The sequence below is a fragment of the Momordica charantia genome (genome assembly GCF_013281855.1).
Source record: "Momordica charantia cultivar OHB3-1 chromosome 3 unlocalized genomic scaffold, Mcharantia_2.0 BLBB01000003.1, whole genome shotgun sequence".
NCBI classification, from domain to species: domain Eukaryota; kingdom Viridiplantae; phylum Streptophyta; class Magnoliopsida; order Cucurbitales; family Cucurbitaceae; genus Momordica; species Momordica charantia.
Genome location: NW_028275161.1, coordinates 5,522,302 through 5,548,778, shown reverse-complemented (window position 1 = coordinate 5,548,778; position 26,477 = coordinate 5,522,302). Strand labels below are relative to the sequence as shown.

Below are 26,477 nucleotides of genomic sequence, written 5' to 3'. Positions count from 1 at the left end.
TTTATATTTTAATGATAAAATTGATTTTATTATGTCAATCACTCTCAAACATTCTAGTATAATTAATTTTCAAAATTGTAATCTAATTTAAGTGATATTTTAAAAATTAATTTTAAATGATTTTTAAACCTCTTAAATTAACTTTTAATTTATAAAACACAATAAATAGGAGGAAAAGGCCAAAAAATAACTAACGTATAACAAAATAAAAATTTGTTTTAATGTCAAGGTAAACGGGGAGAGTTTATTGATTGGTTTGCTGGACTGCCACACCACTCACAGCTTTCCGTAAAGCAGCGCTGATCTCTGTACTCTGCAGAGTCCCCTCAGAAATCCCTCGGATTCTCTCCCTCTCTCTCCACTTCAAATTCACTTTCCCTCCATAATCTCCACCAAAGTTCTTTTTCAGTCATTGCCGGTTAAATTATTACAATTGGTTGAGTTTTGACACCTTTAATTTACTTAAAATATTATGTATTTCTAATCGAGATTCATTTTTGTCTTGTATTTTAAAAATGTTCATTTTAATTTTAGTTTATTTTAATCTTTTTATTTTGAAAACGTTCACTTCAATCCCATTTTAATTTCTTTTTATAAATTTTTAACACAAGTTTTAAAAAATATATTGATTGTAATGTTGTGTTGAAATTGTGATAGAGGGAATGAAATTAAATATAAAATTAAGAGACCAAAAAGTTTTTAAAAGTACAATGACCGAAATATACCTTTGAAAAGTGAATCAAAACTAAAAGTACGTAGATCAAAACGAACATTTTGAGAGTATAGAGACCAAAATAAACCAAATTAGAGATATAGAGACTAACTTAATATTTTAACATTTAATTATCTAACGATGAATTACTCATTTAGCAATTCATCCTCCCCTAATTGATATTATGTATAAATTAATTAAATAAAAATTTGAAAGTTTCAAATTCAACTACACATAAAATTTAATTTTGTGGGTAAGAGTTCTATTAATTTCTTAATTTATTCTATATTATGCTTCGTTAATGTCAATATTATAATTTTATCAAAATGTAACTCATTTCTGGATATCATAGTAATTTGGACATGCGTCAGCTTATAGAAATTATTTATTTTTATTTCAACAAGTTTTAGCAAAATTCCAAGAAACAGAAACTTTCAAAACTTAATCTTCAAGTTTCATTTAAAATTAATACAATGAAAAGCTATGTATTTATAGATAAACTTAGCTTTTAAAAGCGAAAAAGGTATACGCACAAAAACCAAACTAAAGGATGTTTGTCCTCTAATTTAACTACACCTATCTTAATCCATTTACTTTAAAAAGAAAAAAAAAATGACGACTAAATTTAACCATTCTCAGTTTTAACTTATTTCTTTTAATCATATTCTTATATAAACCATTTACTTTTTTAAAAAATTGAACATTAAATTTAACACATTTTCATTTTTACCTTATTTCTTTTAATCATAATCATAATCTTAATTAGACCATTTACTTTTCCAAAAGTTGACCATTAAATTTGTACATTTTCAAATTTATCTTATTTCTTTTAATCACAATCTTAGTTCACCATTAAATTTCCACAGTTTGATTTCTATCTTATTTCTTTTAATCATAGGTTTAGCATACATTAGGCTCACTAAATTTCTTGAATTTATTTTAAAAATTTTCATTATATATGAAATCTATGTTCAAACTTATCAAATAGGACCAAATTTGCAATATTTAAAAGATACAGGAACCATAAAATACAGAGTGAGTGAGTAAAAGCATTACGAAAACACAATAATCAAATATTTCAAAATAAACTAAAGGTGGGGAAAAGAGTATTTAAAACACATGATTTAATATCCATTTATTTAATAATAATAGAGACCACAACGGGAAGAAAACTAAAGGGGGGAGGGAGAATGAGACATATGCACCAAGACAGAGCTTGAAAACATCTAAATTTTCAAACCACTAAAATCTACACAGTTAAACAAAAAGCAGTACATAGAGAGAAGGCAGGTTATAGTGGACAGGGCGGCCCACGCGCGTGGAGGGTTCAGTGGCAGAATATGACCTTGAGCTCGCGCGGCGCGGCGCACTCGTGCATGAGCGAGGGGGTGTCGTGGGCGTACGTGAAAGTGGAAGGGCAGGCGTGCTTGAAGAACAGCGAGAACGACGACGGCCGGCACGTCTGCGGGCTGTTGTAGTGCCCTCTGCAGCACAGCTTGTCGTCGTTGAAGGCCTCGCACCCGCTCTTGCACGCCACCACGCGCCCGTACTCGTGTGGCGCGTGCACCTTCAGCTCGTGCGGGCACGTGTCGAGCAGGTTGGCGCGGCACCCGACCACCGGGCACACGCCTTGGCCCTCGTGTGGGGTCACCGTCAGGGGCACGTTGAACCCGTCGACCAGGCTCACGCCGTACGACGAGAAGTCGCGGTGGCCGTGGTGGAGGCTGAACTGGGCCAGCGTCGCCGGAGCCCTCCCGCCGGCGCCGTTGCACTCGAGCTTGCCGCCGCAGTCTCCGGTGTGGCAGGTGAGGCTGTGGTGGTCGCCGACGCAGCCGGTTCGGGCCCAGACCCGGCCGGACCAGTGCTGGGACGGCGCCGGGAAGGAGCGGTGGGTGAGGGACGGTAGGTGGAAGCCGCCGCGCTCGAGGACGGGGTGGCCGGCGTTGGGCTGGATGGCCGGCCAGACCGGGTAAGGGCAGTTGTTGACCAGGGTCAGCATCATGGCATTGCCATTATACGTAGCTGCGGAGAAAGCGAAGAGAGAGAGTAGAAAGAGGAGAGAGATGGAGGAAGAGGAAAACGCAGACGCCATTGCATACCAAACGGAAGCTTGTGAGAAGAGAGGAGGTTTGGTTAGGGTTTTATAGGGGGAAATGTTGGGTGATGTGAAAAGACCATATTGCCCTTCCAATCTGGGTGTATGACGTGGAAGGGTGTGGATGAAGCCATGGATGTGACTTTTTTTTGTGGGTTCAAATGAGATGATTGTATTTGACGGGTTGTTCAAATTTGACGAGGAGCGTGAAAAAAAAGTATGAAATGATTTTTTTTTTTTTATACAACAAATTGAGGTAATGAGGTTTGAAACTCAGACCTTAAAAAAGAGAGCAGAGGTTAATTGCTGCTAATTATATTTACACGGTAAAAAAAAAAAAAAAATTGAAACGTTTATGGAAAAACATCATTTCTTTAATTAAGTGTATAATTTGTATTTGGAAGCTCGGATTTTAAAGGAAATGAGAGGATAGACCATTACCATGTGCTTTAGTTAATATTTCTATTACTTAAATTAAATGTGTAACCTGAACAAGTAAGAGAAGTGTAAAGATTCATTATTCAAGCATAATGTTTGAATAATAATTTTCATTTCAAGAATTTCAAGATAGGGTACCAATCCATTTGATTGCTTTTGATTTTGAAATCCATTGATTTGAGGCTGTGGTTTTTAATTTTTTGGTTTTAAAAATTATATTTGATACCACACCATTTATTCGGTATACTTTTCACCTTTGTTAAAATTAAGTGTGATATAAATTGCACTAGCTCAAAGCTAAAAGAGTTCTAGAGTATTTCAATTTTTTGTCAAATTTCAAAATCGAAAAAAAAAAAGTTTGTTAAGGCCAATTTAATAACAATTTTTGTTTTTAGTTTTTCGTCTTCTATTTTAAGAAACAAAATATATATATTTGATAACTATTATTTGTTTTTTATTTTTCGAAAATAGAAAACCATACCTATTTGATAACATAATATTGAGAATTTCCAACTTACGCTAATAGTACCAATAATTTCAGAAAACATATAATATCAATCAACTAAGTAAGTTTCAACTAAGAGAGAAGAAATGACACACTAATTTATAGTGGTTCAATCAACGTGACTACATCCATTATGACAATCCATCCATTCCATTTGCTTCACCCAGAGTGACAGCAAAATACATATGGTTTTCTCAAGCAGCAAAGAGCATAAAAATTACAACAACAAACTCAAAATAAATAAAAAAATTAAAAAAAAACTCACTCACTCTCCCTAGAGAATAAACCTCCTTCGGTTTTGTACTGCCGCAACCCACAAAGAAGAAGAAAGCCCCAAAAGCTTCTCTGGTTTCTCACTCACGAACAAATAAAATGGCTGCCGTAATTGTCTTCAAATTTCATGAGATAGTAAGAAAAAGAATGCTGTAAAATAAGTGGTTTACTAAAGGTTACTGCTAGCCCACAAACAAAATTTCAGCATGTGATAATTGGGCCCAAGGCTTACCCACAACCCCAACATATCTCCATATTGCGGAGAAAACTCCACCTTGGTTCAAGAACAAATGAATGAAACGTCACTTATTTTCTGATCTTGAAGATCACTGCTTAGCCTGCTTCCAACTGAAGCAGGATCATGCATTTCTCAAATTTTCTGGATGTTAAAGTCTTAGTAAGTGCATCAACAATATTATCTTCAGTAGAAATCTTTTCAAGAACAACAGTTTTTCAGAAAATACCTACAAAGTGTAAACAAACATATATATGCTTCGTTCTCTCACGATAAACATGATTTTTTGACAAATGAATGACACTTTGAAAGTCACATCACAAGATAACAAGATCATCTACTTGAATCAATTCACCAACTAAACCCCTAAGCCATAATGCTTCATTAACACTATCAGTTAAAGCTATGTATTCAGACTCAGTAGATGACAATGCTACTACATGCGGTAAAGATGTTTTCCAACTAATTGTGTTACCAAATAAAGTGAAAACATACCTCGTTGTGCTTCGCCATTTGTTTGTATATGCAGCATAGTATGCATTAACATATCTCACCAAGGTCTAAACACCTCTATAATCTCCAGTATATGCTAAATCATGACTGTTAGTTCCCTTTAGATACTGAAGGAGCCATTTCACCACTGTGACCAATGAAGCTCCCCTAGATTTGCCATAAATCTTCTCACAACACTCGTACCATGAGCCATAGTGTACATCAGGCTCCCAACATCAATATTATATGGAATATTCCCCATGTCTTTCTTTTATTGCTTAGAACTTGGACACTGCATCATATATAATTTGAAGTGTGGTGGCCAAGGAGTTTCTATTACCTTTGAATCTGTCATATTAAACCTGCTCAGTAGCTTTGAAATGTATCTCTTCTGAGACAAAAACAAACATTTAGCATTTCGATCTCTTGAAATTTCAATGCCTAATATCTTCTTTGCTGTCCGCAAGTCTTTCATTTCAAATTCTAAGCTCAACTTTATCTTCAACTTATCTATCTCTACTTTATCCCTACAAGCTTTTATCTCAAAATCTTGTGGTTGCTTCATATATATTTCTTCCTCAAGTTCACCACGAAGAAACATAGTTTTGGCATCTATTTTCTCAATGTAAAGATCAAAGTGGGTAGTCAAAGCTAATATCACCCTTATCGATGTATGTCTGACAACTGGTGAGAATATTTTCATTATAATATCCTTCTTCTTTCTGTGTGTATCCCTTTGCTACCAATCTGGCCTTAAACCTCATTTCATCATCATCTATCAGTCCATGTTTAAGTTTGTAGATCCATTTACAAGATACAAATGTTTTACCTTTTGGCTTGCTAAGAAGCTCCCAAGTCTTATTCTTGTTTAAGGAACCAATTTCTTCCTTCATAGCTTGCTCCCATTTCTCACTATCATTGAATTTTATAGCTTCAAACTAGGTGAATGACTCAAGTTCTGTAAATTCACCAGTAACTGCTAGTGCATAGGCAATAAGGTCTTCTTCATTATACTTCACCGGCGGTCTGATAATCCTTATCACCCTATCTCTAACAAGGTTATAATCACTCAAATTAGTATGCTCAGTCCCTCGTGCTTTTGATTCCTGATCACTGCCATCATCCTTATCAGTCTGCTCAATACTAACTTCTAGTTCAGTACTTGTTGACGTGTTTGGTATGTTGTTTGAATTGACTTGCCTTTGGATTAAAGTGACCTCTGTCTCAATCTTAAATGTATATAAGCCTTAAGATGTTTCCTCTGTTGATGCCTTCGATTATGAGTATAGCATACTCCATTCTTCAAACTTAACGTCTCTGCTTATTATACATTTCCTTCTATTCGGTTCCAAACACCAGAGTTTGTAGCCCTTTATTGTTAGCTTTACGGCTTCAATCAAACTAAATGTTTTGATGATCACAAACCAAGTATAAACTAACAATTTGAATGTTTCAAAGTATCCACAGCGTAGAGCTTGAGAAGACAAAACCAACATCTTTCGAATCACTTAAATCGGAGTTCAAATGAAGAAATTATGGTAACAAGTCAATTGAACCACTCTTACATGACGGGTGACATGGACAAGTGGACAAACTCAGAATTTGACATATGACATCAAGATGACATACTTATGCTAACATGACATCCAACAATCAAACAAATAAGAAGACGACATGTGACACTTTCAATTTCTACAAATATATTTCCACAAATTTCTCTCCATCTGCTCAATCACCTCAATCTCTTCAGTCACTCACAATCTCCATAATTTCTCAATTTCCACCAATTTCTTTCAATCACCATAATTATTTTTTATTCATTTTTCCTTATTCTTCACCTTAATCTATACCGTTCATCATTGTTGCCCTAAATCCAGTGGCCAAAATTCATCTTCAAAATTCTATTCACTACAAGAAAAATGAGTTTTAGAGACACCTAAAAAATGTCGCTGAAAACCCAATTTTGTCGCTAAAAGTTTCAGCGACGAAACCTTGTTCGTCACTAAGGACGTCGTAGATAACTCGCCGTTTAAAGTTTCAGCAACAGTGTATGTTGTTGCTAAAACTATTTTTTAGCACATCACTTGTTGTCGCTGAAAACAATTTTCAGCGACTTTTGTTATATTGTGTCGCTAAAAATGTGTTTCAGCGACATCCTTTAATGTCGCTATATGAATTTTCAGCGACAAAAATGACTGTCACTGAAAACCAGTTCCAAAATATGTAATATCCTGTTTTCGAATTTCGCCTTCAATTCTATTCAATTTATGTGCTTTAAAATGACACATATATAAAACGTCACTGAAAAGTATTTGTAATATTAAAATATACGTAAGGTAGATTCTCTAAATGTGTAACATCTTATTATAACAAAAAAGGTACTTTCTAACTACAAATAACAATTTGTCTTATAAGTGATTCAATTACATATAACAAAAGAAAACATGTTGTTTTATGCATGAAGTTCTTCTTCTGAATGATCCAGCACAGCCGCTTTTGATGACATAGTATATCCTGTAAAAAATTAACAATACAACTTATTTAACATGAAAATATAATCAAAAGAGTTTTTTGACCTACTAAACCAACATATATATATATCTATATCCACACCAACTTACTAAATAATGAAAAACGTAGTGAACAATACTAAACCAATCAACAAAAAGTAATCTATTAGAACTCCAAAATCATAGTTTATAATCCAAACAACTATTAAATCATTTCTAAAACAAACAAAATTGCAACACTACAAGAGAAATAGCCATGTTATATCAACACTATAAACAACCCAAAATGCTCATAACTTCATAAAATACTAATAAACTCATTTGTATATATATACAACACAAGTGATGACTACCATAACTGCAAGATCATCACGACATTTCAACTACATCAAAACTTATATTTATAAGTATATGCATCAAACGATGTTGTTATGCTTCTATTAACATCATAAACAACTCAAATGCTCCTAACAGTTGAATTTACTAACAAACTTATATTAGACATAATATATGCTATGACTACCATAAACCTATATTAGACATAATATAAGCTATGACTACCATAACTGTAGGATAGCCACAACACTTAGCTACGTCAAAACCAGCATTTCATAAGTACATGCATCAAATATGTAGCTACACTTCTATTAACATCATAAATAAGTCAAATGCTCCTAACATGTGAATATACTAACAAATTCATATCGATATAACATAAGTCTTGACTGCCATAACTGCAGGATAGTCACAATACTTCAAAGCACATCAAGTCCAATATCCATTATAAAGTATCATCTACTTAAATACTCATCTACTATGGACAACATGTATGAATACCTTTTTAAGCATCATTCAACGGTTGAGAATTAGCTCGTTGTGATGATCCTTCTCCAGCATTGCTTAGTCTGTTTACAGTTTCTTGTAACTATCTCAATTGAGCCATTGCTGATTCAAGTAGGCTTTGTTGCCTCTGTACAACGGATTGCAATTGAGCTATTTGATTTCTTGACTCTCTATTTCTTTGAGAACTTCGTTCATTCTGAGTTGTCGTCGTTGGTGGTCCCCATCCAAGTGCACCTCGCCTGTTTAGTACTTGAACACTGATTTGTCGAGCTGAAGGAGGTTCTGCACCTTCTTCCACTGGTGCATTTTTCAGTTCAACCATTTGTTCCTACAATGTCCATATATAAATAATATTAGTACATATCAAATAACACAAAAATAAAAAAAAGTAGTTTTACCTACATGTTTTTGACCAGCCACAGAGCTCACCCACTTGTCGTTCATCCTTTTGTGTGTTACTTCGAACATTTCAATGTCATCTACCTCTCGTCCCTCTTTTTTTTTCTACATAATTCAAACAAGGTTATGAGTAGTGAAATTTTTGAAGTTATAACAAGAAAAGAGATACATACAATGTTTTCTCTGTGACGTATGCGATCGTTCCTGCTGTATGACCATACGGTACAGACGCTCGAGCTTTAGTGTTTGTTTCAGAAATTTTCTGACATATATATATAATAGTTAGTAGCAAAATACTTAGAATAAAACTAATTCATATCTACAATACATACCTTAAACTTCTCTGTTTCCCAACGATCGCCTAAGCGATGCCAATCTTCATCTCGTGCAACATCTTTGTGTTTGTGATGCCGTGCTTCTTCTAGGGAATATTGCATGTAATGCTTATGCAACCTGTACCGGAAATCTCTATGCCTACTACTCATCTCATGCTCTAGATAACGATAAACAATTGGATCATTGAGATCAAGAATGAATTGATTCTAACAATAAACAACAAAAAGACGACGTGTCAATGATAATCACAATATAACAACATTTTAAAAAGTGTCACTAAATGAAACTTACGCTAAGTCTATTTATGATACTGTTTTTATCGTCTTGGTTGACATTTGACCAATGTTCACAATTCAGAGGAACGATTGACCGCACCCATGATTTTAATTTCTATCAGACCATGATTTTGGACATGTTTATCAACATTCAGATCTCTAGTGTTGCGTCTACCTTTTCTTTTAGTCGTGCCAGAACCTACACGAAAGATATCATATATTTATATATTTAAGCTTAACTTGGATTAAAAAAAAGATTTCTATTTAAATATCATACTCTGTGCTGTTTGATTAGCCTCTCCCAGTTGAGTGCTTTTTATTCTATCGACATTGCTTGTGTAACTCCGTCGGTTTCCTGGTCCAAGATTTGAAGACGACATCCTGTAACATAAAAATGGACAAAATCAAACTATAATTAATTATAGGTCAAAATAGAAAAATAGTGTAAATATATGAAGAAATATTACATGCATATTTATTGACTTACAAATAAGTTTATATGTCACTATCGCTCTCTTCATCGTCTAATAACATATTGGAATCTGTGCTTCCAGAATCATCACTAGAATACTCAAAATCAACCTCTTATTCATCACTAGTTGTTTTTCTCGTCACTATCTATATATACTGCATCTTCAATAGGCATCGGCTCAACATCTTCTCTATTGAAGGTTTGTGAATTTAAGTTATCATCAACTTGTGGGTAACATGTGCGAATGCTTTTATCCGCCACTATTTCTTCCATTTCATTATTTTCAGCCTCCAGAATATCCCACACATGTCTTGGTTGAATTTGTCGAACAATCTTCCATTTTTGACCAAGTTTGTAATCATCTAAGTAGAATACTTGGGCAGCTTGACTTGCAAGTATGAATGGCTCTCATTTGTACCATCTTTAACGAGTATTAATCGATGTATAACCATCAGATACATTAATTCTACCCTTTCTTGAACTTGTATCGTACCATTCACATTACAAAAGAATCACTGACTTCAGATGAATGTGTTATAGCCTAATTACTTCATGCAACACGCCATAAAAATTTATTTCTCCGGTTTCATCATCTCCAGGCACCATCACGCCACTATTTTGTGTAACTCGATGACTATCACGCTCTTTTGAATGGAATTGAATTCCATTGGCTATACACCCAGTGTAAGATCAAACACGGTCGTTCAGGTCAATTGTTAAGGCATATAATGCATTAGAAATCCCTTTTCACTATACAATACTTGAGCCTAGTCAAACAGTTTAATTTATAGATAAAATAATGGAGACAATAGAGTTGTCACTCTAAATAGTACCAACTTACTTTTTTTTAAACCAAGTAGGAATTCTAATTGTTGTCTCCTGTGCAAATCACCAAGACCGTTTGATTGGAGAAGACTCATATGCTCCCTAAACATGAAACATATCTTAATTTCATCATAATGTCAAAATCTAGTATAAGAGTTGTACTAGAATAGATATGTACTCAAGGTAAGGTTCCACTTCATCACAGTTCTTTAGAATATACCAATGTGTTTTTTCTAACTCATTAGAAGTCAAGCGTTTAAATTGGTTACCACCCAATAGTCGTACACGTCCAGAAAAACCGATATCTTACTATTGTTCTCCACATTCTCGACATTATCATAATTACGCTCACTCTTATTGAATCTTGTTTCAATCCCATGTAAATACATAAAACAAAAAGTTAAAGATTCATTTATAATGTAAGCTTCTACAATCGAACCTTCAGGTCGAGTTTTGTTTCTAACATATTGCTTCAAATATCGCAGACTCCTAATACAAAAATCGTGAATAATGACTCGGGACTTAAAATCAATCATAGGAAAAAAAAATGGAACGAACGAAAAATAATACATTTTCATACCTTTCAATTGGTTACATCCAACTATAACCCGCTGGACCAATGATCGTTGCTTCCCACGACAAATGAACAGTTAAGTGAACCATAACGTCAAAAAATGCTGGTGGAAAGATCTTTTCGAATTTACATAGGACGAACACTATGTCAGTCTGCATTCTTTCTAATTCTGATATGCACAGAGTTTTTGCACATAAATCATGAAAGAAGTTTGACAATTCTGATATAGTTGTAGCAATATCTTTGGGTATAGATGGCCGAATACCAATTAGAATAAGTCTTTGTAATAAAACGTGACAATCATGACTTTTCAGACCGGTGATTTTGTCCTCGTTCGCGTTCACACACCGAGATATATTCAAAGCAAAACCATCTAGAAACTTCACAGATTTTAAAAATGTACAGAAGCTAACTTTTCCACTCGCAGTTAATGTGAATGATGCATGAGGCTTCACACGCCTGCCTCCAATTTCTTGTATATGAAGTTCTTTTCTAATTTTCAAGTTTGCTAAATCCTCACGAGCTTTAATCGTATCTTTAGTCTTCCCATCAATATTCAGTATAGTACCAACCAAATTATCAAAAATGTTTTTCTCAATATGCATCACATCAAGTTTATGACGTAACATAAGATTTTTCCAATATGGAAGATCAAAGAAGATACTTCTTTTACTCCAATTGTGCTTGTTAGCTAATCGCTTACGTTTGTTATCAGATACTATTGTAGGATGCTTGCTCAACGTAGGGAAACTCAATGAATTCAATTGATTTATAATATCTTGTCCAGTTAAACATCTTCGGGGCTAATCTAAATTCTTGTTTCCCATCCTGTTGCCTACTCCTACGCCATGTATGTGTTTGAGGTAAATATCGACGATGTCCCATGAAACAAATTTTGTTTTTCAATCTCATTGAACTTGAATCATCGTTGAAAACTGGACACACCTTATATCATTTCGTCCTCCAACCAGACAAATCACCGTAAGCTGGAAAATCATTAATCGTCCACAATAGAGCCGCATGAACCTGGAAGAAAGATGCACTAAAACTATCATAGGTGCAAATACCATTCACCCACAACTCATTCAACTCATCTATCAAGAGTTGTAAATAAACATCAATCTCTTTACCATGAGACCTTAGCCCAGAGATAAGTAGATAGAAACATAGATGATTCTTTCATGCACTTCCAAGAAGGCAAATTATATGGAATGAGCATAACTGGCCACATATTGTACGATAAACTCATATTTTCGAAAGGGTTAAAACCATTTGAAGAAAGCGTCAATCTCACATTACGAACATCTGTAGCAAAAAGAGGGTACTTTCTATCAAAGTGTTTCCAACCCTCAGCATCAGCAGGATGTCGAAGTATTCCTTCAATTTCACACACTTTATCTTTATGCCACCTCATATCCTCAGCAGTATGTTTTGAAACATATAATCTCTGCAACCTTCCCTTCAATGGAAAATATCTTAGGACCTTGTGGGGAATTTTTTTTCCTTTTGATTTATTCAGTTTGTACCTCGACTCTCCACATTGAGGACAATTGTTAAGAGATGCATATTCTTTCCAAAATAAAACACAATCATACTTACACACGTGAATTGATTCGTATCCCATCCCTAGATCACGTAATTTTTTCTGAGCCTCATAATTTGATTTAGGAAGCTTTACACCATCTGGAAATGTATCGTTCAATAATTGGAGTAACATATCAAATGATTTATCACTCCAATGATTAAGAACTTTAGTATGCATAAGCTTCACTAAGAAATTAAACGATGTATACTTCGAACATCCTGGATACAACTCTTCGTTAACATCGCGAAACATTTCAGAAAATATATTATTAGTCTCGTGCTGCTCACTGGATTCTCCGAAACTGTCTTTAAACACTGGACCATTTAAATCATTCATCATTTGGAGCATCTCATTATCATTGACCACAGTTGTCACTTGATCCATATGATTCCCACCATCATCTGGTCTATTATTTCTAACAGAATCTGAAAATGTTGCTCCAAGAAACTTGATCCAAGTCTTAAAAATGAAGAAAGATCTACATTTTCTCCATGGAATGTCCATCTACTATATGTCGGAGACATACCATATTTGAATAAATGATGCTCTACATCATTCAAATTATTCCTTAGGACATTTAAACAATTCGAACAAGGACATCTTTTTTTTCCTTCTTCATCCAAATAATTCTTAGCGACTTCAATAAAATTGCTAACACCATTAGAATATTGACTAGATCTCCGATCTTTCAAAGTTATCCAAGTACGATCCGTAGCAATGTTTTCTATAAAAACATATAACTTATAGTTAATTACCTAACTCTAAATTTGATTTAACTAAAACTAATGTGAATTATAACTAAAAATGGTATCGAGACATATCGTCACACCAAAAACTACATAATCAAAACATCAAATCAAATTCAAATAAGTCTCACCAAAACATAAACACCAAATTCATATATATAATCTTCATAATCCATGTCTAACGTAAAATTTATAAAAAAAAAAAAAAAACTTCTGAATTCATATCCAACACAAACTTCAAACTCATAAACTTCATAATCAAAACTAAGTTCTAATCAATATCCAAAACTACACTTCAATGTCCATCACGAAACTAAGTGCTATGACAAAATCCAACAATCCAAAGCATCAAATAAGAATTGAATAACTCACATCACTTCATTGTAATATTAATTAACATTCACAAAAAAATAACAAAAAAATCAATGACAACTCCCTTATATACATCTTCACTCGACCCAACTCCCTTCCATTCCATTTTTACTCCCACAAACTATATCAAAATCAACTTCAGCAACATCCGAATACAACAAACATTCAATTGACGTCATAATGAGTACACAAACACTTCATTACTAAATTCCAATTCAGATCCATAATGTATATTTCTAAAAAAAATGTTGAAAACATCGATAATTTTGAAGCGAACCTCGAGATGGTGATGCCTACAGCAGCCGGCACGGATGGACAATAGCCACAAAACTCACGGAGCAAGGCACGACGAACCAAAACGGAAATGAGAAATTATATGAATCATAAACTTAATCGAGCGGTATTTTGAGAAAAGCATTCATTTGAGGAGGAGAAGAAGCTTACTTTTTGTAAGATTGAAAGGGAACAACAGAACCCCCAATATTCTCACAACCGAACTTCAAAATATATCACCAAACTCCATTTCAAAATCACACTTCAATGCATCAAATAAAATCCAAATAACTCATATCTAACATAATCATCAAAATCAAATATATAAACTTTACAATCCATTAGTGAACATAAACTTCAAAATAAGAAACTAGAGAATCCATATCCAACATAAACTATACGGTCCTTACCTCCCATAGACCACCACCCAAAGCTCCCCTTCTTAAGACTTGAATACTCCATGATCAACATGCTATATACCCATCAATGGACCTTCCAAACATACCAAATCAAAACACCACACATAAATTTCTATTTAAAATAGGATTCATAAATCGAAACAACCAACATTTTAACCTATTCCAAAATCAAATCCTAAACCATCCAAAAGTGAAAATACAACTTAAGGGAGAGATTAAAGAATACCCACTTGAATCCGGCGACTACCCACTAGAATTCGACGCTACCCACTCGAAGCCGCGACTACCCACAGTTTTTACTCATATAATTTTTCCAACCCAACTTCCAACATTTCTCTAACTTTTTACTCATGGAATTTTCCCAACCAACCAAATAGATTTCAATTCAATACCAAACTTTTCCAACATTTCTCTTCTACTTCTTTTACTCCCACGGACAGGATTTATTTTAGAATTTCAAAACAAGATACCACATAATTTCCCTAACCAACCAATCAAATAAATTTCAATTCAATACCAATTTTGCAACATTTTTCTATTCTACTCTTCAACTCCCACAAATAGAATCCATTTCAGAATTTCAAAACATAATACCACAAAAATCAATTCGATAGAACACAAAACCATATAATCGATTTGAGAATTTCAATACTCAATACACCAACAACATAATACAATACTCATTCAATTCAATTTCAATCCAGACCATAAACATGCACAAATTGAAATGGATTTTGTAAAAAGTCTAAAAGAGAGTCATGGCTTTTGAGCAAACCTCTCACAACGATTATAATCAGGGTGACTGGATGGCAAACTCGTGGGGGTGATAGTAACGGGGCTAGCAATGGGGATGTTGGTGAAGAGAAGAGACCCATAACGAACTCACAGGACTGGCAGGAATGGACATCAGTGAGTGGGTGGTGACAGCAAAGATATGGACAGCAGCGGACTCATGACGACTAGTAGGGCCGAACAACAGAGATGGATTTTGATGGAGAGAAAAATCGCCACTGAATGTTGAGAAAGAGAAGAAAGGGGGAGTGTGCCTTAAATTAAAACATGTAGAACTTTTAGAGACACCGTTATGAGACGGCGTCGCTGAAAATTCTTTTAGCGATGCCGTTATATAAACCGCGTCGCTAAAAATTATCTTTAGTGACGATTTTACAAAATGTCGCTGAAAAAATGTCGTAGAAACTCCGTTTACTTGTAGTGATTTAAAGGCGCCAAATTCCACCATCCTCCATGTTTATACAGAAAATGAGACGAGATCAAACCTGGTCAAGGTCGGACACGGAAGCACGCTGACTTGGTATGTTTCGAAATGACCTGCACAAGAGCGTAAACTCTTCGATGCTCAAGTCAGTAAAATAGTTTATACTCAATAGTAAGTTCGAGGAGAAATTCTATACCTGGTGTAGAAATGTTGCCCTCTATTTATAGATTTGACACGCGACTGATCTTCCGATTGACGGTTATTTGTGTTGGATAGCAGATCAGACTTGTCAGACTCGTAGGTCGGTCCTAGAACATATCGAACATTCAACAAAGACAAGATGGATGAAAAATGACTAAGTCATCCAAGGTTCAAGGTGGACCTGTCTGAAATTATCGCTTACGTGGGCGGTTTTCTGTCTTCCATGTGGCTTGGTGATTTTCCTCACGAAACAGTACTCCACACTACTTATCAAAGTAAAATCTTTCTCTCTTCAAATTTTTCTTTCAATTTTTCGCAAAATCTTCATTCTCCTTACACATAACTTGTTCATTTTTTGTGAGAGATACATTAGAGTGTAGCTTTTTAGTGCCACTACTTTGGTACAAAATTTTGTGTAATCCACTTGTGTTTTTTCATTATTTATTTTCAAATTGGGGTTTGTATTAAGGTGTGGGTACACATTGGGTTGTAAGAAAAGTAATTTGGCTGGATTCTGAACCAGTAAAAAGGATCGTGGGTTTCTCTTTAGCCTAGTCAAAAAGAGAGTCGATTGGTTTGGTCATAAGAGGACCGTTACAGTAAAATACCAAAGAAGGAAACTTGGGGAGTGAAGTAGGAATTCCCAAACCACTATAAAAAAATTTCGGTGTCACTCACCCTATTCTCTTCTCTATTTTAAATTCAACACTTATCTACTTAGAATTATTTTGCTATATTGCATATATGTTTGCTTAAATATATTTTGTTCCATAATTCTTCTTCTTGATAAAGTTTCTTTTGTTGATTGTATAATTGTTTGTTATCCTTGAATTTATTTTAGAAGTTTGAAAAAGTGGTACGCAACCCTATTCACCATTTTGTAGCATTGTGCTTCGATCCTACAATTGGTATCAGAGCAAGTCCATTTTTTTCTAAACTATTTTTTTTAATTTGGATTTTTTTTTTATAAAAAAAGTTTGAAAAATTGAGTTTTTGAGTTTATTTCACTAGAAAATAATTTTTCCTCAAAATTTAACTTCTAAAATGTATTTTGTTAGAATAAATCTTTGAAATATTTATGTTTTTAAAATTAACTTCTGTTGATTTTAAATTTATTTTCTTTGAAACTTTTCTTAAAACTTAATTGTTTGAGCTTGTGGACGGGTAATTTTAGTTAAGGGCCATGTGGTCTCCGGACAAGCAGTTCAGAGATGAATCCACTAGACCTGAAACCAAAGAACTCGACGCTGGTGCGGTGTTCGGCCTAATATACTCCAACGCTAAAGTTAGTAATCAGAGTAAAGATAGAAATAAGATACCAGAGAGTTCAGTGACAGGTTTTTCACTTACTTGGTATGGAGGATCATCATTCTTTTTATAGCCTAGGAGAGTCGACCGAGAAGGATGATGGTTGGAAATGGCAGAGACGTCGCGCGTTGTAAGGTAGGACAGAGAGGGGCGCATCCTTGACAGTGTAGGGTAGCCTCGCTGTATGTGTCCTCTGAGCATGCCACCCAAGGACGTTGGATGCGCCCATCGGCCGACAACACGTGCTGCCGGCTGTGGATATGTACGGGGCGTAATCGTTTGTGGTGTTCGTAACCGTTATTTGATTTCAATTGATTATAACTTGTGGAAAATTGTTTATAAAGATCCCTTTATTCCTATTAAGAAAGTTGATAATGTTGATATCGCTAAAAATAAAAATGAGTTTAATGATGATGATAAAAGAAAAATATCTATTAGTGCTAAAGTCATGGATTGTTTGTTTTGTGGTTTGTGTACTCATGAATTTAATTGAATATCTGAATGTAACACTGCTAAAGAAATCTAGGATATGCTTGAAGTAACTCATGAAGGAACAAATCAAATTAAATAGTAGAAAATTAGCATGCTTGTTCGTAATTATGAATTGATTAAAATGGATGATAACAAGTCTATTACTTAAATGTTTACTAGATTTACAAATATTTTTAATGCTTTGAAAGTTTTAGGAAAGGAATATACTACAGCTGAGAATGTGAGGAAAATTCTCAGATCGCTACCAAAAAGTTGGGAATCCAAAGTGACGATGATTCAAGAAGCAAATGATCTTGTTGGGACTTTCTCTACCTTCAAAAAGATTAGAGACTCGTGCAAGTGCACAAGGTCACAAGTAATACTCGGAAGTAATCCAAGGTCGAATCCTCAGGGACTTGTTGCTTTTCAAAATCAAGTAATGCCGTGAACTGGTTCAAATATGCAATTGTGATTTAGGAAGAAAAATGTGAAAAAAATGTTGTTGTTTGGGGTTTTGACTATCAAGCAATTTAATAAAACTCAACATCTTTGCTTTCTACCTTAGTTTTGATGCAAAACATGTAAAACACACTTTGTTGGGAAAATGTACCTGGGGCAATCTTAGCTTTTCTTGAGAAACTGAGTTCTACTCTTTCACTACTGCTTTTGGTTGGTTTAGAGGCTAGGGTAACCTACAATCGTGTGTCTATGTGTGATTACAATCCTAGAGAATAATTATCAACTCACTTGCATTATGGGCCAGAGGGCCTATGTCTAGGACCACATTTTATGCGCTTATGTTTAAGTCACATCCTATATTGGTTTCCTATTATTTTACCTACTCATCCTTCTTAGGGTTGGGCTTTAGTGTATAAATCAAGTTCGCACTAGCCAAATGGAAAAAAGACCTAAAAAGAAGTTTTTAGAAACCAACCCAAAAAAGTACCAAACGCAATTCTGGGCAAATCCCGAGCGTGTTGAAAGTCAAATCATTTTGATTAAGGCATTCCACAAAAAGGTCGATAACTAATTTATAACATTTTTAAAGGAAAGAAAATGACGAAAACATAAAGGAAGTATTTTTCATTAAATTAAAATGAATAAACAAGTGATACAATAAGTTCTAGCTTGACCCTCTTCTCTCTCGAGTGTGAGGGGAGTGTAAACTCGCTAAATTACTTAAGAAGAACAAAATAAGTGCAGAAAAAAGATAGAACTTGAATTAAAAGCAATACGGTAAGTAAAAGTATGAAAATACAAGGAAATAACGACTAAAACTTGAACCTAAAGTCTAAGAATGAGTTCTACAACGAAGGAGAAAGTAAATGAAGCTGAAAACGAGTTTGGAATGAATGATTTGCTACTGGAGGAATGACTTTCTTATATAGGCCCTTGGAGTTGTTGAACTTCCCACCTTTTTAGGTGGAAATGAGTTGAGATACACCTAACCACTCTTATTTGACTTAGACTCACGGTTATACTTTGATTCAAACACATGGAAAATGTCCTTCTTGCCCCTCATTAATCAAAACACACGTTTTGCCAAAGTCGGTGACCAAAATTGCACCACCTGCAAAACAGAAAACTGTTATTTTCTTCCGACTTTGACCGCATTTTTCTCATATTTTTCCTAAAGTACCATAGCTTGACTTTTATGCAGAAATGTTGTATACATGTTCTACTTTAAGAATATGTAATCCTTTTTGGCAAATAATGATGGGAAAGGGGTCAAAATCGTGGTCAAATAGGGCTACCGACACATGTTTCTACAGTAAAAAGTCAACCCTAACAGATCTCTTATAACTTCCATTGGAGGAGCTCATTGGATCTATCGTGATGCATGAGATAATCATGAAAGGCAATATGGAAGATGACGTCAAAAAGAAGAAAAGCTTAGCATTAAAGTTTACATCCTTTCAAGGGACTTCTAAAAGTGAGGGAGAACTAAACAAGGAAGAACTTGCCTACTTGTCCAAGAAGTTCAAGAAGTATTTCAAGAAGAGACACTTTCCAAAGAAAACCAACAGTCAATATGCTAAAGGAGAAAAAAGCACTAGAGACGTCATCATCTGCTATGAGTGCAAAAAGGTTGGACATGTAAGATCTGAATACCCTTTACTACGTAAATCATCTTCAAGGAGAAATAACAAAGCTATGAAAGCTACTTGGGATGAAAGTGATAAAGGAAGTGATTCTGAAAGCGGAGAGGAAGTAGCTAATCTTTGTTTCATGGCTTTTGGAGATGAAGATGATGACGAGGAGGTATGTTTTGAAAGTCCTTCTTTGATGAGCTTATGGATGCTTATAATGAAATTAAAGAAGAATTTGAAAAATTAGGTAGTAAATATTTAGCTCTTAAAAAGAAGAATACTAAGCTAGCTCATGAGAACCATGATTTATTAGTCAAGCATGATAGGTTAAATAAAGAAAATGAGATGTTTAGAAAAGATCTTGTTATGCTTAAGTCAAATTTGTATGCTTTAAAAGAGGAGTATAAATTATTAGAAGTAAAAAAAATAAAGATATATTATTAAAAAAAATAAAGATATATTATCTACCCTTTTAAAGTTTACAAATGGTAAAAAGAACGTAGATATGGTGATGGGAAAACAACGAGCTATCTTTGATAAAAGTGGTTTAGGCTATAAACCTCATCAAAAACAAAAAAAATTTGAAAACTACTTTGTTAAAGAAAGCTCAATGTCTACTATTATTTGCAATACATGCGGAAAACTTGGTCATAAAATTTATGCTTGTAACTTGAAGGAAAATGATGCATTAAATGAAAAGAGATGGATTCCTAAATTTTTACTTACTAACCCTCAAGAACCCAAAAAAGCTCGGGTACCTAAAGTTACATCTTGAATATCATCTTTCTTCTAGATATGTTTGAGATCAATAAAAAACAAGTGGTACTTGGATAGTGGGTGTTCCAAGCACATGATCGGAGACCACACAAAATTCACACACCTAGAAAAGAAAAATAGAGGATACATTACCTTTAGCGATAATAAAAGAGGTAAAATCATTGGCAAAGGTAATATAGGTAATGGTTCAAACTTTTTGATTGAGAATGTGTTGCTTGTTGATGATTTAAAGCATGATGTTTTAAGCATTAGTCAATTATGTGATAAAGGCTATAAAGTAGTATTCAATGATAAAACATGCATAACTGAAAAATGTTTGTGATTGAAAAATACTATTTGTAGGAAATAGAGATAAAAATGTTTATACTATTGAATTGAATGATTGCCATGTTGTTAATAATAAATGCTTGTCTGCTATGCATGATGATTCTTAGTTGTGGTATAGAAGATTAGGTCATGCTAGCATGTATTTGATTTCAAATATTTTCCAAGAAATCTCTTGTTCGAGGTCTTCCAAAATTTAAATTTTGAAAAAGACAAAGTTTATGATGCATGTCAAATGGGTAAACAAACTAAGTCCTCCTATAAACCAAAGAAAATGGTTTCTACTTCTACATCTTTGCAACTATTACATATGGATCTATTTGGACCTACTAGAGTTGCAAGTCTACGTGGAAAATATTAGACTTTCATTATAGTTGATGATTTTTCAAGATTTACTTGGGTTTTATTTTTATATCATAAGGATGAGGCCTAAAATTTTTTTATTAGTTTTTCAAAGAAAATTAAAAATGAAAAAGGTTTTATGATTTCGAAAATTATAATTGATCAAGGAGCAGAATTTGACAATGTAGCTTTTGAAAAGTTTTGTGATGAAAATAGTTTTTCTCATGATTTTTCTTCTCAAAAAACACCGTAAACAAAATAGTTTTGTAGAAAGGAAAAATTGATCTTTGCAAGAATTAGCTACTTCTTTGTTAAATGAGTATATTTTACCAAAATATTTTTAGGCTGAAACTTTTAATACTGCCTCTTATGCGATGAACCGTATTTTAATAAGACCGATTTTGAATAAAACCCTTTATGAGATTTTTAATGATAAAACTCCTAATATCAGCTATTTAAAAGTTTTTTTTATTGCAAATGTTTTATTTTGAAAAATAAAGAGACACTTGAAAGTTTGAGTAAAAAACCGACATTGACATATTTTTAGGATATTCGGCATGTAGTAAAGCATATAAAGTTTTTAATAAAAGAACTCTTGTAGTTGAAGACTCAATGAATATTGTTTTTTATGAATCTCACATTACTGCTAATCAAGTTTCTACTAGTGATGAGTTAGAAATGTCTTTTGAGAATTTGAACTTTAAAGATAATAACTCGGAAGCTATAGTAAATGAGACTCAACACGTGCCAAAGGAAACCCTTCCTAAGGATTGGAGTTTTCAACTCACCATCCAAAGGAGTTAATTATAGATGATATATCCCAAGGGGTAAGAACACGTTCTTCTTTAAATGCATTAAATAATGTTACTTTTGTATCTCAAATTGAACCAAAGTCTTTCAAAGAAGCTGAAATTGACGAATACTGGTTAATTGTTATACAAGATGAATTAAATCAATTTGAAATAAATAATGTTTGGGAATTAGTCCCCTGTTCTAATGATCATCTTGTTATTGATACTAAATGGGTTTTTAGACATAAAATGGATGAGACTGGTAATATTGTTAGAAATAAAGCTAGGTTAGTTGCACAAGGATAGCCAAGAAGAAGGAATAGATTATGAGAAAATTTTTGCTCCTGTTGCTAGACTTGAATATATTAGAATGTTGCTTGTATTTGCATCTCATAAGAACTTTACTTTATATCAAATGGATGTCAAAAGTGCCTTCTTAAATGGTTTTATAATGGAAGAAGTATATGTTGAACAACCTCTTGATTTTGGAAGTGTTGAAAATCCAAATCATGTTTTTAAATTAAAGAAAGCTCTTTACGGTCTTAAACAAGCTCCTAGAGCTTGGTATGACCGATTGAGTAAGTTTTTTCTTGGACAAGGTTTTAAATGGGACTTATTGATACTACATTTTTATTAAAACCAAAGAAAAAGATATTTTCTTAGTACAAATTTATGTAGATGACATTATTTTTTGTGCCACTAACTCTTCATTATGTGCAGCCTTGGAACTTAGAGTGTTCCTGAAAAGGCAGGAATGCGTCCGAGTAGGAGCTCTGTTCGGTTCCTCCATTTGGGTAAATGCTTTTGAACATCTGTTCTCTAGAGGCTTGCTCGAGACCGAGTGGTGCCACGTGGGCTATCCAGACTCGAGGCCAGCCTTGGAATTTATATTATTCCTAAAAAACCAGGAATGCGTTCAAGTGGGAGCCCCATTCGGCTGTTCCACTCAGGTAAATGCCTTCGAACATCTGTTATCCAGAGACTTGCTCGCAGTCGAAGGGTGCCACGTGGGCTATCCAGACTCAGGGGCAACCTTGGAACTTATAGTGTTCCTAAAAAAGCAGGAATGCGTCTGAGTGGGAGCCCTGTTCGACTGCTCCATTCAGGTAAATGCCTTTGAACATCCCAGAGGCTTGCTTGCCGCCGAGTGGTGCCACGTGGGCTATCCAGACTTGAGGGTAGCCTTGGAACTTATAGTGTTCCTCAAAAGACAAGAATGCGTCCGAGTGGGAGCCTTGTTCGGTTGCTCCATCAGGTAAATGCCTTTGAACATCTGTTCTCTAGAGGCTTGCTCGCGGCCGAGGAATGCCACGTGGGCTATCCAGACTCGGGGGCAATCTTGGAACTTATAGTATTCCTGAAAAAACATGAATGCATCCGATTGGGAGCCCTGTTCGACTTTTCTATTTGGGTAAATGCCTTTGAACATCCGTTCTCCAGAGGCTTGCTCGCGGTCGGGTGGTGCCACGTTTGTTATCCAGACTTGGGGGCAGCCTTGGAATTTAGAGTGCTCTGCAGGCCTGCGGTGGCACAGTGCTCCACTTTGGTTCCATACGTTCTTGCGTACTTATTACCATATATGGGGACGCGACGGATCGTCCTTGGGCTTCACAGTTTCAACTGTCGCCGCCTTCGGACGTCTTTTGTAATTATGCCGTGTGCATTTTGAGGCGTCCCCAGTGTATCCACCCAGAACGTCGTTAAACTTACGCCAGAGTACGAAGCGACACGCATTTTTTATCAAAACGACATGTGGTTGTTCGATCCAATGGTTAGGGGAAAATCTCTCTCTCCTATAAATTAGAGGAACGCTTCATTTTTGGCTGTCATTACTACTTCTCCTTTCTCTCTTGCTAAGTTTACTTTCGAACTAGCAGAGATGTCAGGTTATTCCAACAGTAACCCTATTTGAGTGGACACTTTGTCGGAGGACGGCCCCGCTTTCCCAGAGGGACATCCCCTCGACTGGAATGAGGATTACCTCTTTTCCCCGACGAGTACATCTAATCGGAGGATGAGGACTACCTCCTTTCCAATGGGGTGTGACCTTAGGAGGAGGAAGAGGAGGACAAAGCGGGAGAAGGGGAAGAGGAAGAAGACGGTGGGGCCGACGATGGGCTCGGCGAAGGAGAGGAGGGTGAACCTTCGAACGCTGCAGTGGACTTTTTGGAGCCTAGGATTCCCTCCTCTTGGGCTCATCCGGACATCATGCAACTGAGCAAGAACGAGCTCGTTGCACGGGTCTGTGAACTCGAACGAGACCTCCTCAAGATGCGGGACGAGTTTGTTGATGTTGGAACGGCCATCGTTTTGTTGTCGAGACGGTCCGGGAGGTCCTCCAAGGGATGGAGGAGACGGAGCAGGCGTATCAGTCCTTATTTTGTAGGGTGAGGTGCTTAGAGCGGAGGATGGTGCGAAACGCCCCTATGCACTAATGTTATCCTGTTCTATCTTTTGTTTGTTGTCTATTTTCTTTTGTATGTGTGGTGGCAGCGGTGTAGTCTTTTTTATTTTGTAAGGGGATTCAGGGGCCGCACCCCCTCGCTTTCATCAATGAAATCTACTTTCTTACTTTACTTATGTGCGAAATGGTGCTTTTACCTTGGGTGGTCCCCCTCTTTTAGCTATATAAAACAGAGAGAGAGGGGGGAGGGGGGTGAGAAGGTGTCTTCAACCTTCTCCGCCCCTCTTTTTTTGTACTTCCCATTTCTTCTCTTTTTCCTTTCTTTCTACCATGGAAGTTTTCTCCGGTCAGTATGACCTTAAGGAGCGCGTCTACCGTCGTCTCCTAATTTGGTCTCACTTTCGCGACTACAAGTTCCCAGATTCCAAGCGTGCGCGGACGATTGCCAGCAAACGAGCCCGCTCAGTGCGACTGCGCTTCAAAAGAATGAGGTCCGCCTTGCACTAGATGAAGCTTAGGGTTTTCGTCCTGGAGAGGAGGATTGGTTTTCCGTAGATCTAGGACTCCGGAAGATTCTACACCTTATTTTTGCCTTGTTTATTTCTATGCATCTTTGAATATCACATATAACTTGTAATGTCGATCAAATGAATAAAGCTAAAACTTTCGCCATGTTCTTTTTTCTTGTGATTTTTTTCGCAACTTTTCCTTCCCTGTATCTTCTTGCTTTGACCCGTCACGCGTTGCCTAGGAGCTCATGCGCGCCTAGAGCGTTTGTTCATTGGGGTCACGCACCTTCAATAGGTGTGTCGCTTGGGGTTCCTTCATGGTAGTTGCATAACATTCCTGAGAGGCTTGCTGTTGTCCGTCCAGTGTCTCCATCCAGTTGGGGTGGGAAACTTCATAGTTTGGTGGTAAGTGGATGAGATGACCCTAAACTGGTGTATCGTTGGCCTTCTGAGGATGGTGTTATAGACCAAGGGACCGTCAATCACCATGAACTCTTGGATTCGAGTGACTGCTTCTTTTCTTCCCCTAGAGTGAGAGGTAATTCGATGTTTCCTTCAAGATGAACTAGTTCACCAGAGAAGCCGACCAATGGTGACGCACACCTTTTGAGCTTAGTGACATCCCACCCAAGTGTGTGCAGCACTGCCAAGGGTAGAATGTTTGTCGAGCTCCCTCCGTCTACCATCACCCGATATGTAGTTATGTGGTCCATTCTGACGATAACGACGAGGACATCGTTGTGCGACTGGAGTTGGGTGTTCGCTTCCTTGTTTATAAAGGTAACGCCAGTCCTAGATCAGCCGATTTCACAGTTAAGACTTCCAGTGCTCCGAGTTTCCCCCTTCAAGGAAACCTTACTAACTATAAACCATCCACTAAATGAATATTAACATCTCGAATGGCAATGAAGCAAAAGCTAATTCAAGTACGATCAACTTAAACAAATGTATTCATAAATATCCGAAGTGGATTACAATCTCGTAGCTCAAGAGGCTAACAAAATTAATGCTCTAAAAGAATAATGAATCAGCAACCTTACAACATCCTTTAGACAATAAAACTAAACAAAACCAGCCACTACCAACTCAACTACAACATTAAATGGCCACAACTATCCTAACTAAAAGAAATTAATTGCACACAGCATATCTAATGGTCCTTCCGATCAAGCCTCCTCCTCGCCATCACCATCCCAAGAGCTAGCTCGAAACCTGCAAACTGGAGGGGAAGAGAGGGATGAGTACAACCACAGTACTCAGTAAGCAGCCTTTATCTGAAGGGTCACGAACAAACAGCATACTTATCAAGGAACAATGTGTCATACTTATTAAGCGATCAACACACACACATCATGCTCAACCAAATCATGAAACATTCACAGTCATGCTTTTCATCACATTATGCATTCAAACATAGACACATTCTATAAAATTCGGTGACAACCACAACCAGGAACACATTAACTACCAGATCTAACCTCTAGTCTCCCTAACATCTCAAGTACCTCTACGCTTAACACAGCTACTCTAGCCTTCCACAGTTAACCCCTTCGAGCAGAGTCGGCCCCTGACCATTTATACCCAGAGCCCCGACCCTGCAGCATCGGCGCTTGACCATTTATACCCGAGGCCTTGAACTCTGCATCGACCCTCGACCATTTATAC

At 35.9% G+C, this 26,477-nt stretch overlaps 2 protein-coding genes across 2 annotated transcripts; both read right to left on the bottom strand.

Annotated features, from left to right (window-relative positions):
• Positions 1 to 1,821: 1,821 nt before the first annotated feature.
• LOC148212228 (Pathogenesis-related thaumatin superfamily protein) lies at positions 1,822 to 2,837 on the bottom strand. Its single transcript, XM_088121443.1, has one exon. It carries the CDS (start codon positions 2,802 to 2,804, stop codon positions 2,040 to 2,042), a length of 765 nt encoding a protein of 254 aa, XP_087977569.1. The 5' UTR covers positions 2,805 to 2,837; the 3' UTR covers positions 1,822 to 2,039.
• Positions 2,838 to 11,001: 8,164 nt separating this feature from the next.
• Positions 11,002 to 13,073, bottom strand: LOC111012186 (uncharacterized). The gene is made up of 3 exons (XM_022286239.1): positions 12,123 to 13,073; positions 11,953 to 12,010; positions 11,002 to 11,702 (listed from the first exon to the last, which is right to left on the bottom strand). Exons 1-3 carry the CDS (start codon positions 13,071 to 13,073, stop codon positions 11,002 to 11,004), a joined length of 1,710 nt encoding a protein of 569 aa, XP_022141931.1.
• Positions 13,074 to 26,477: the final 13,404 nt, after the last annotated feature.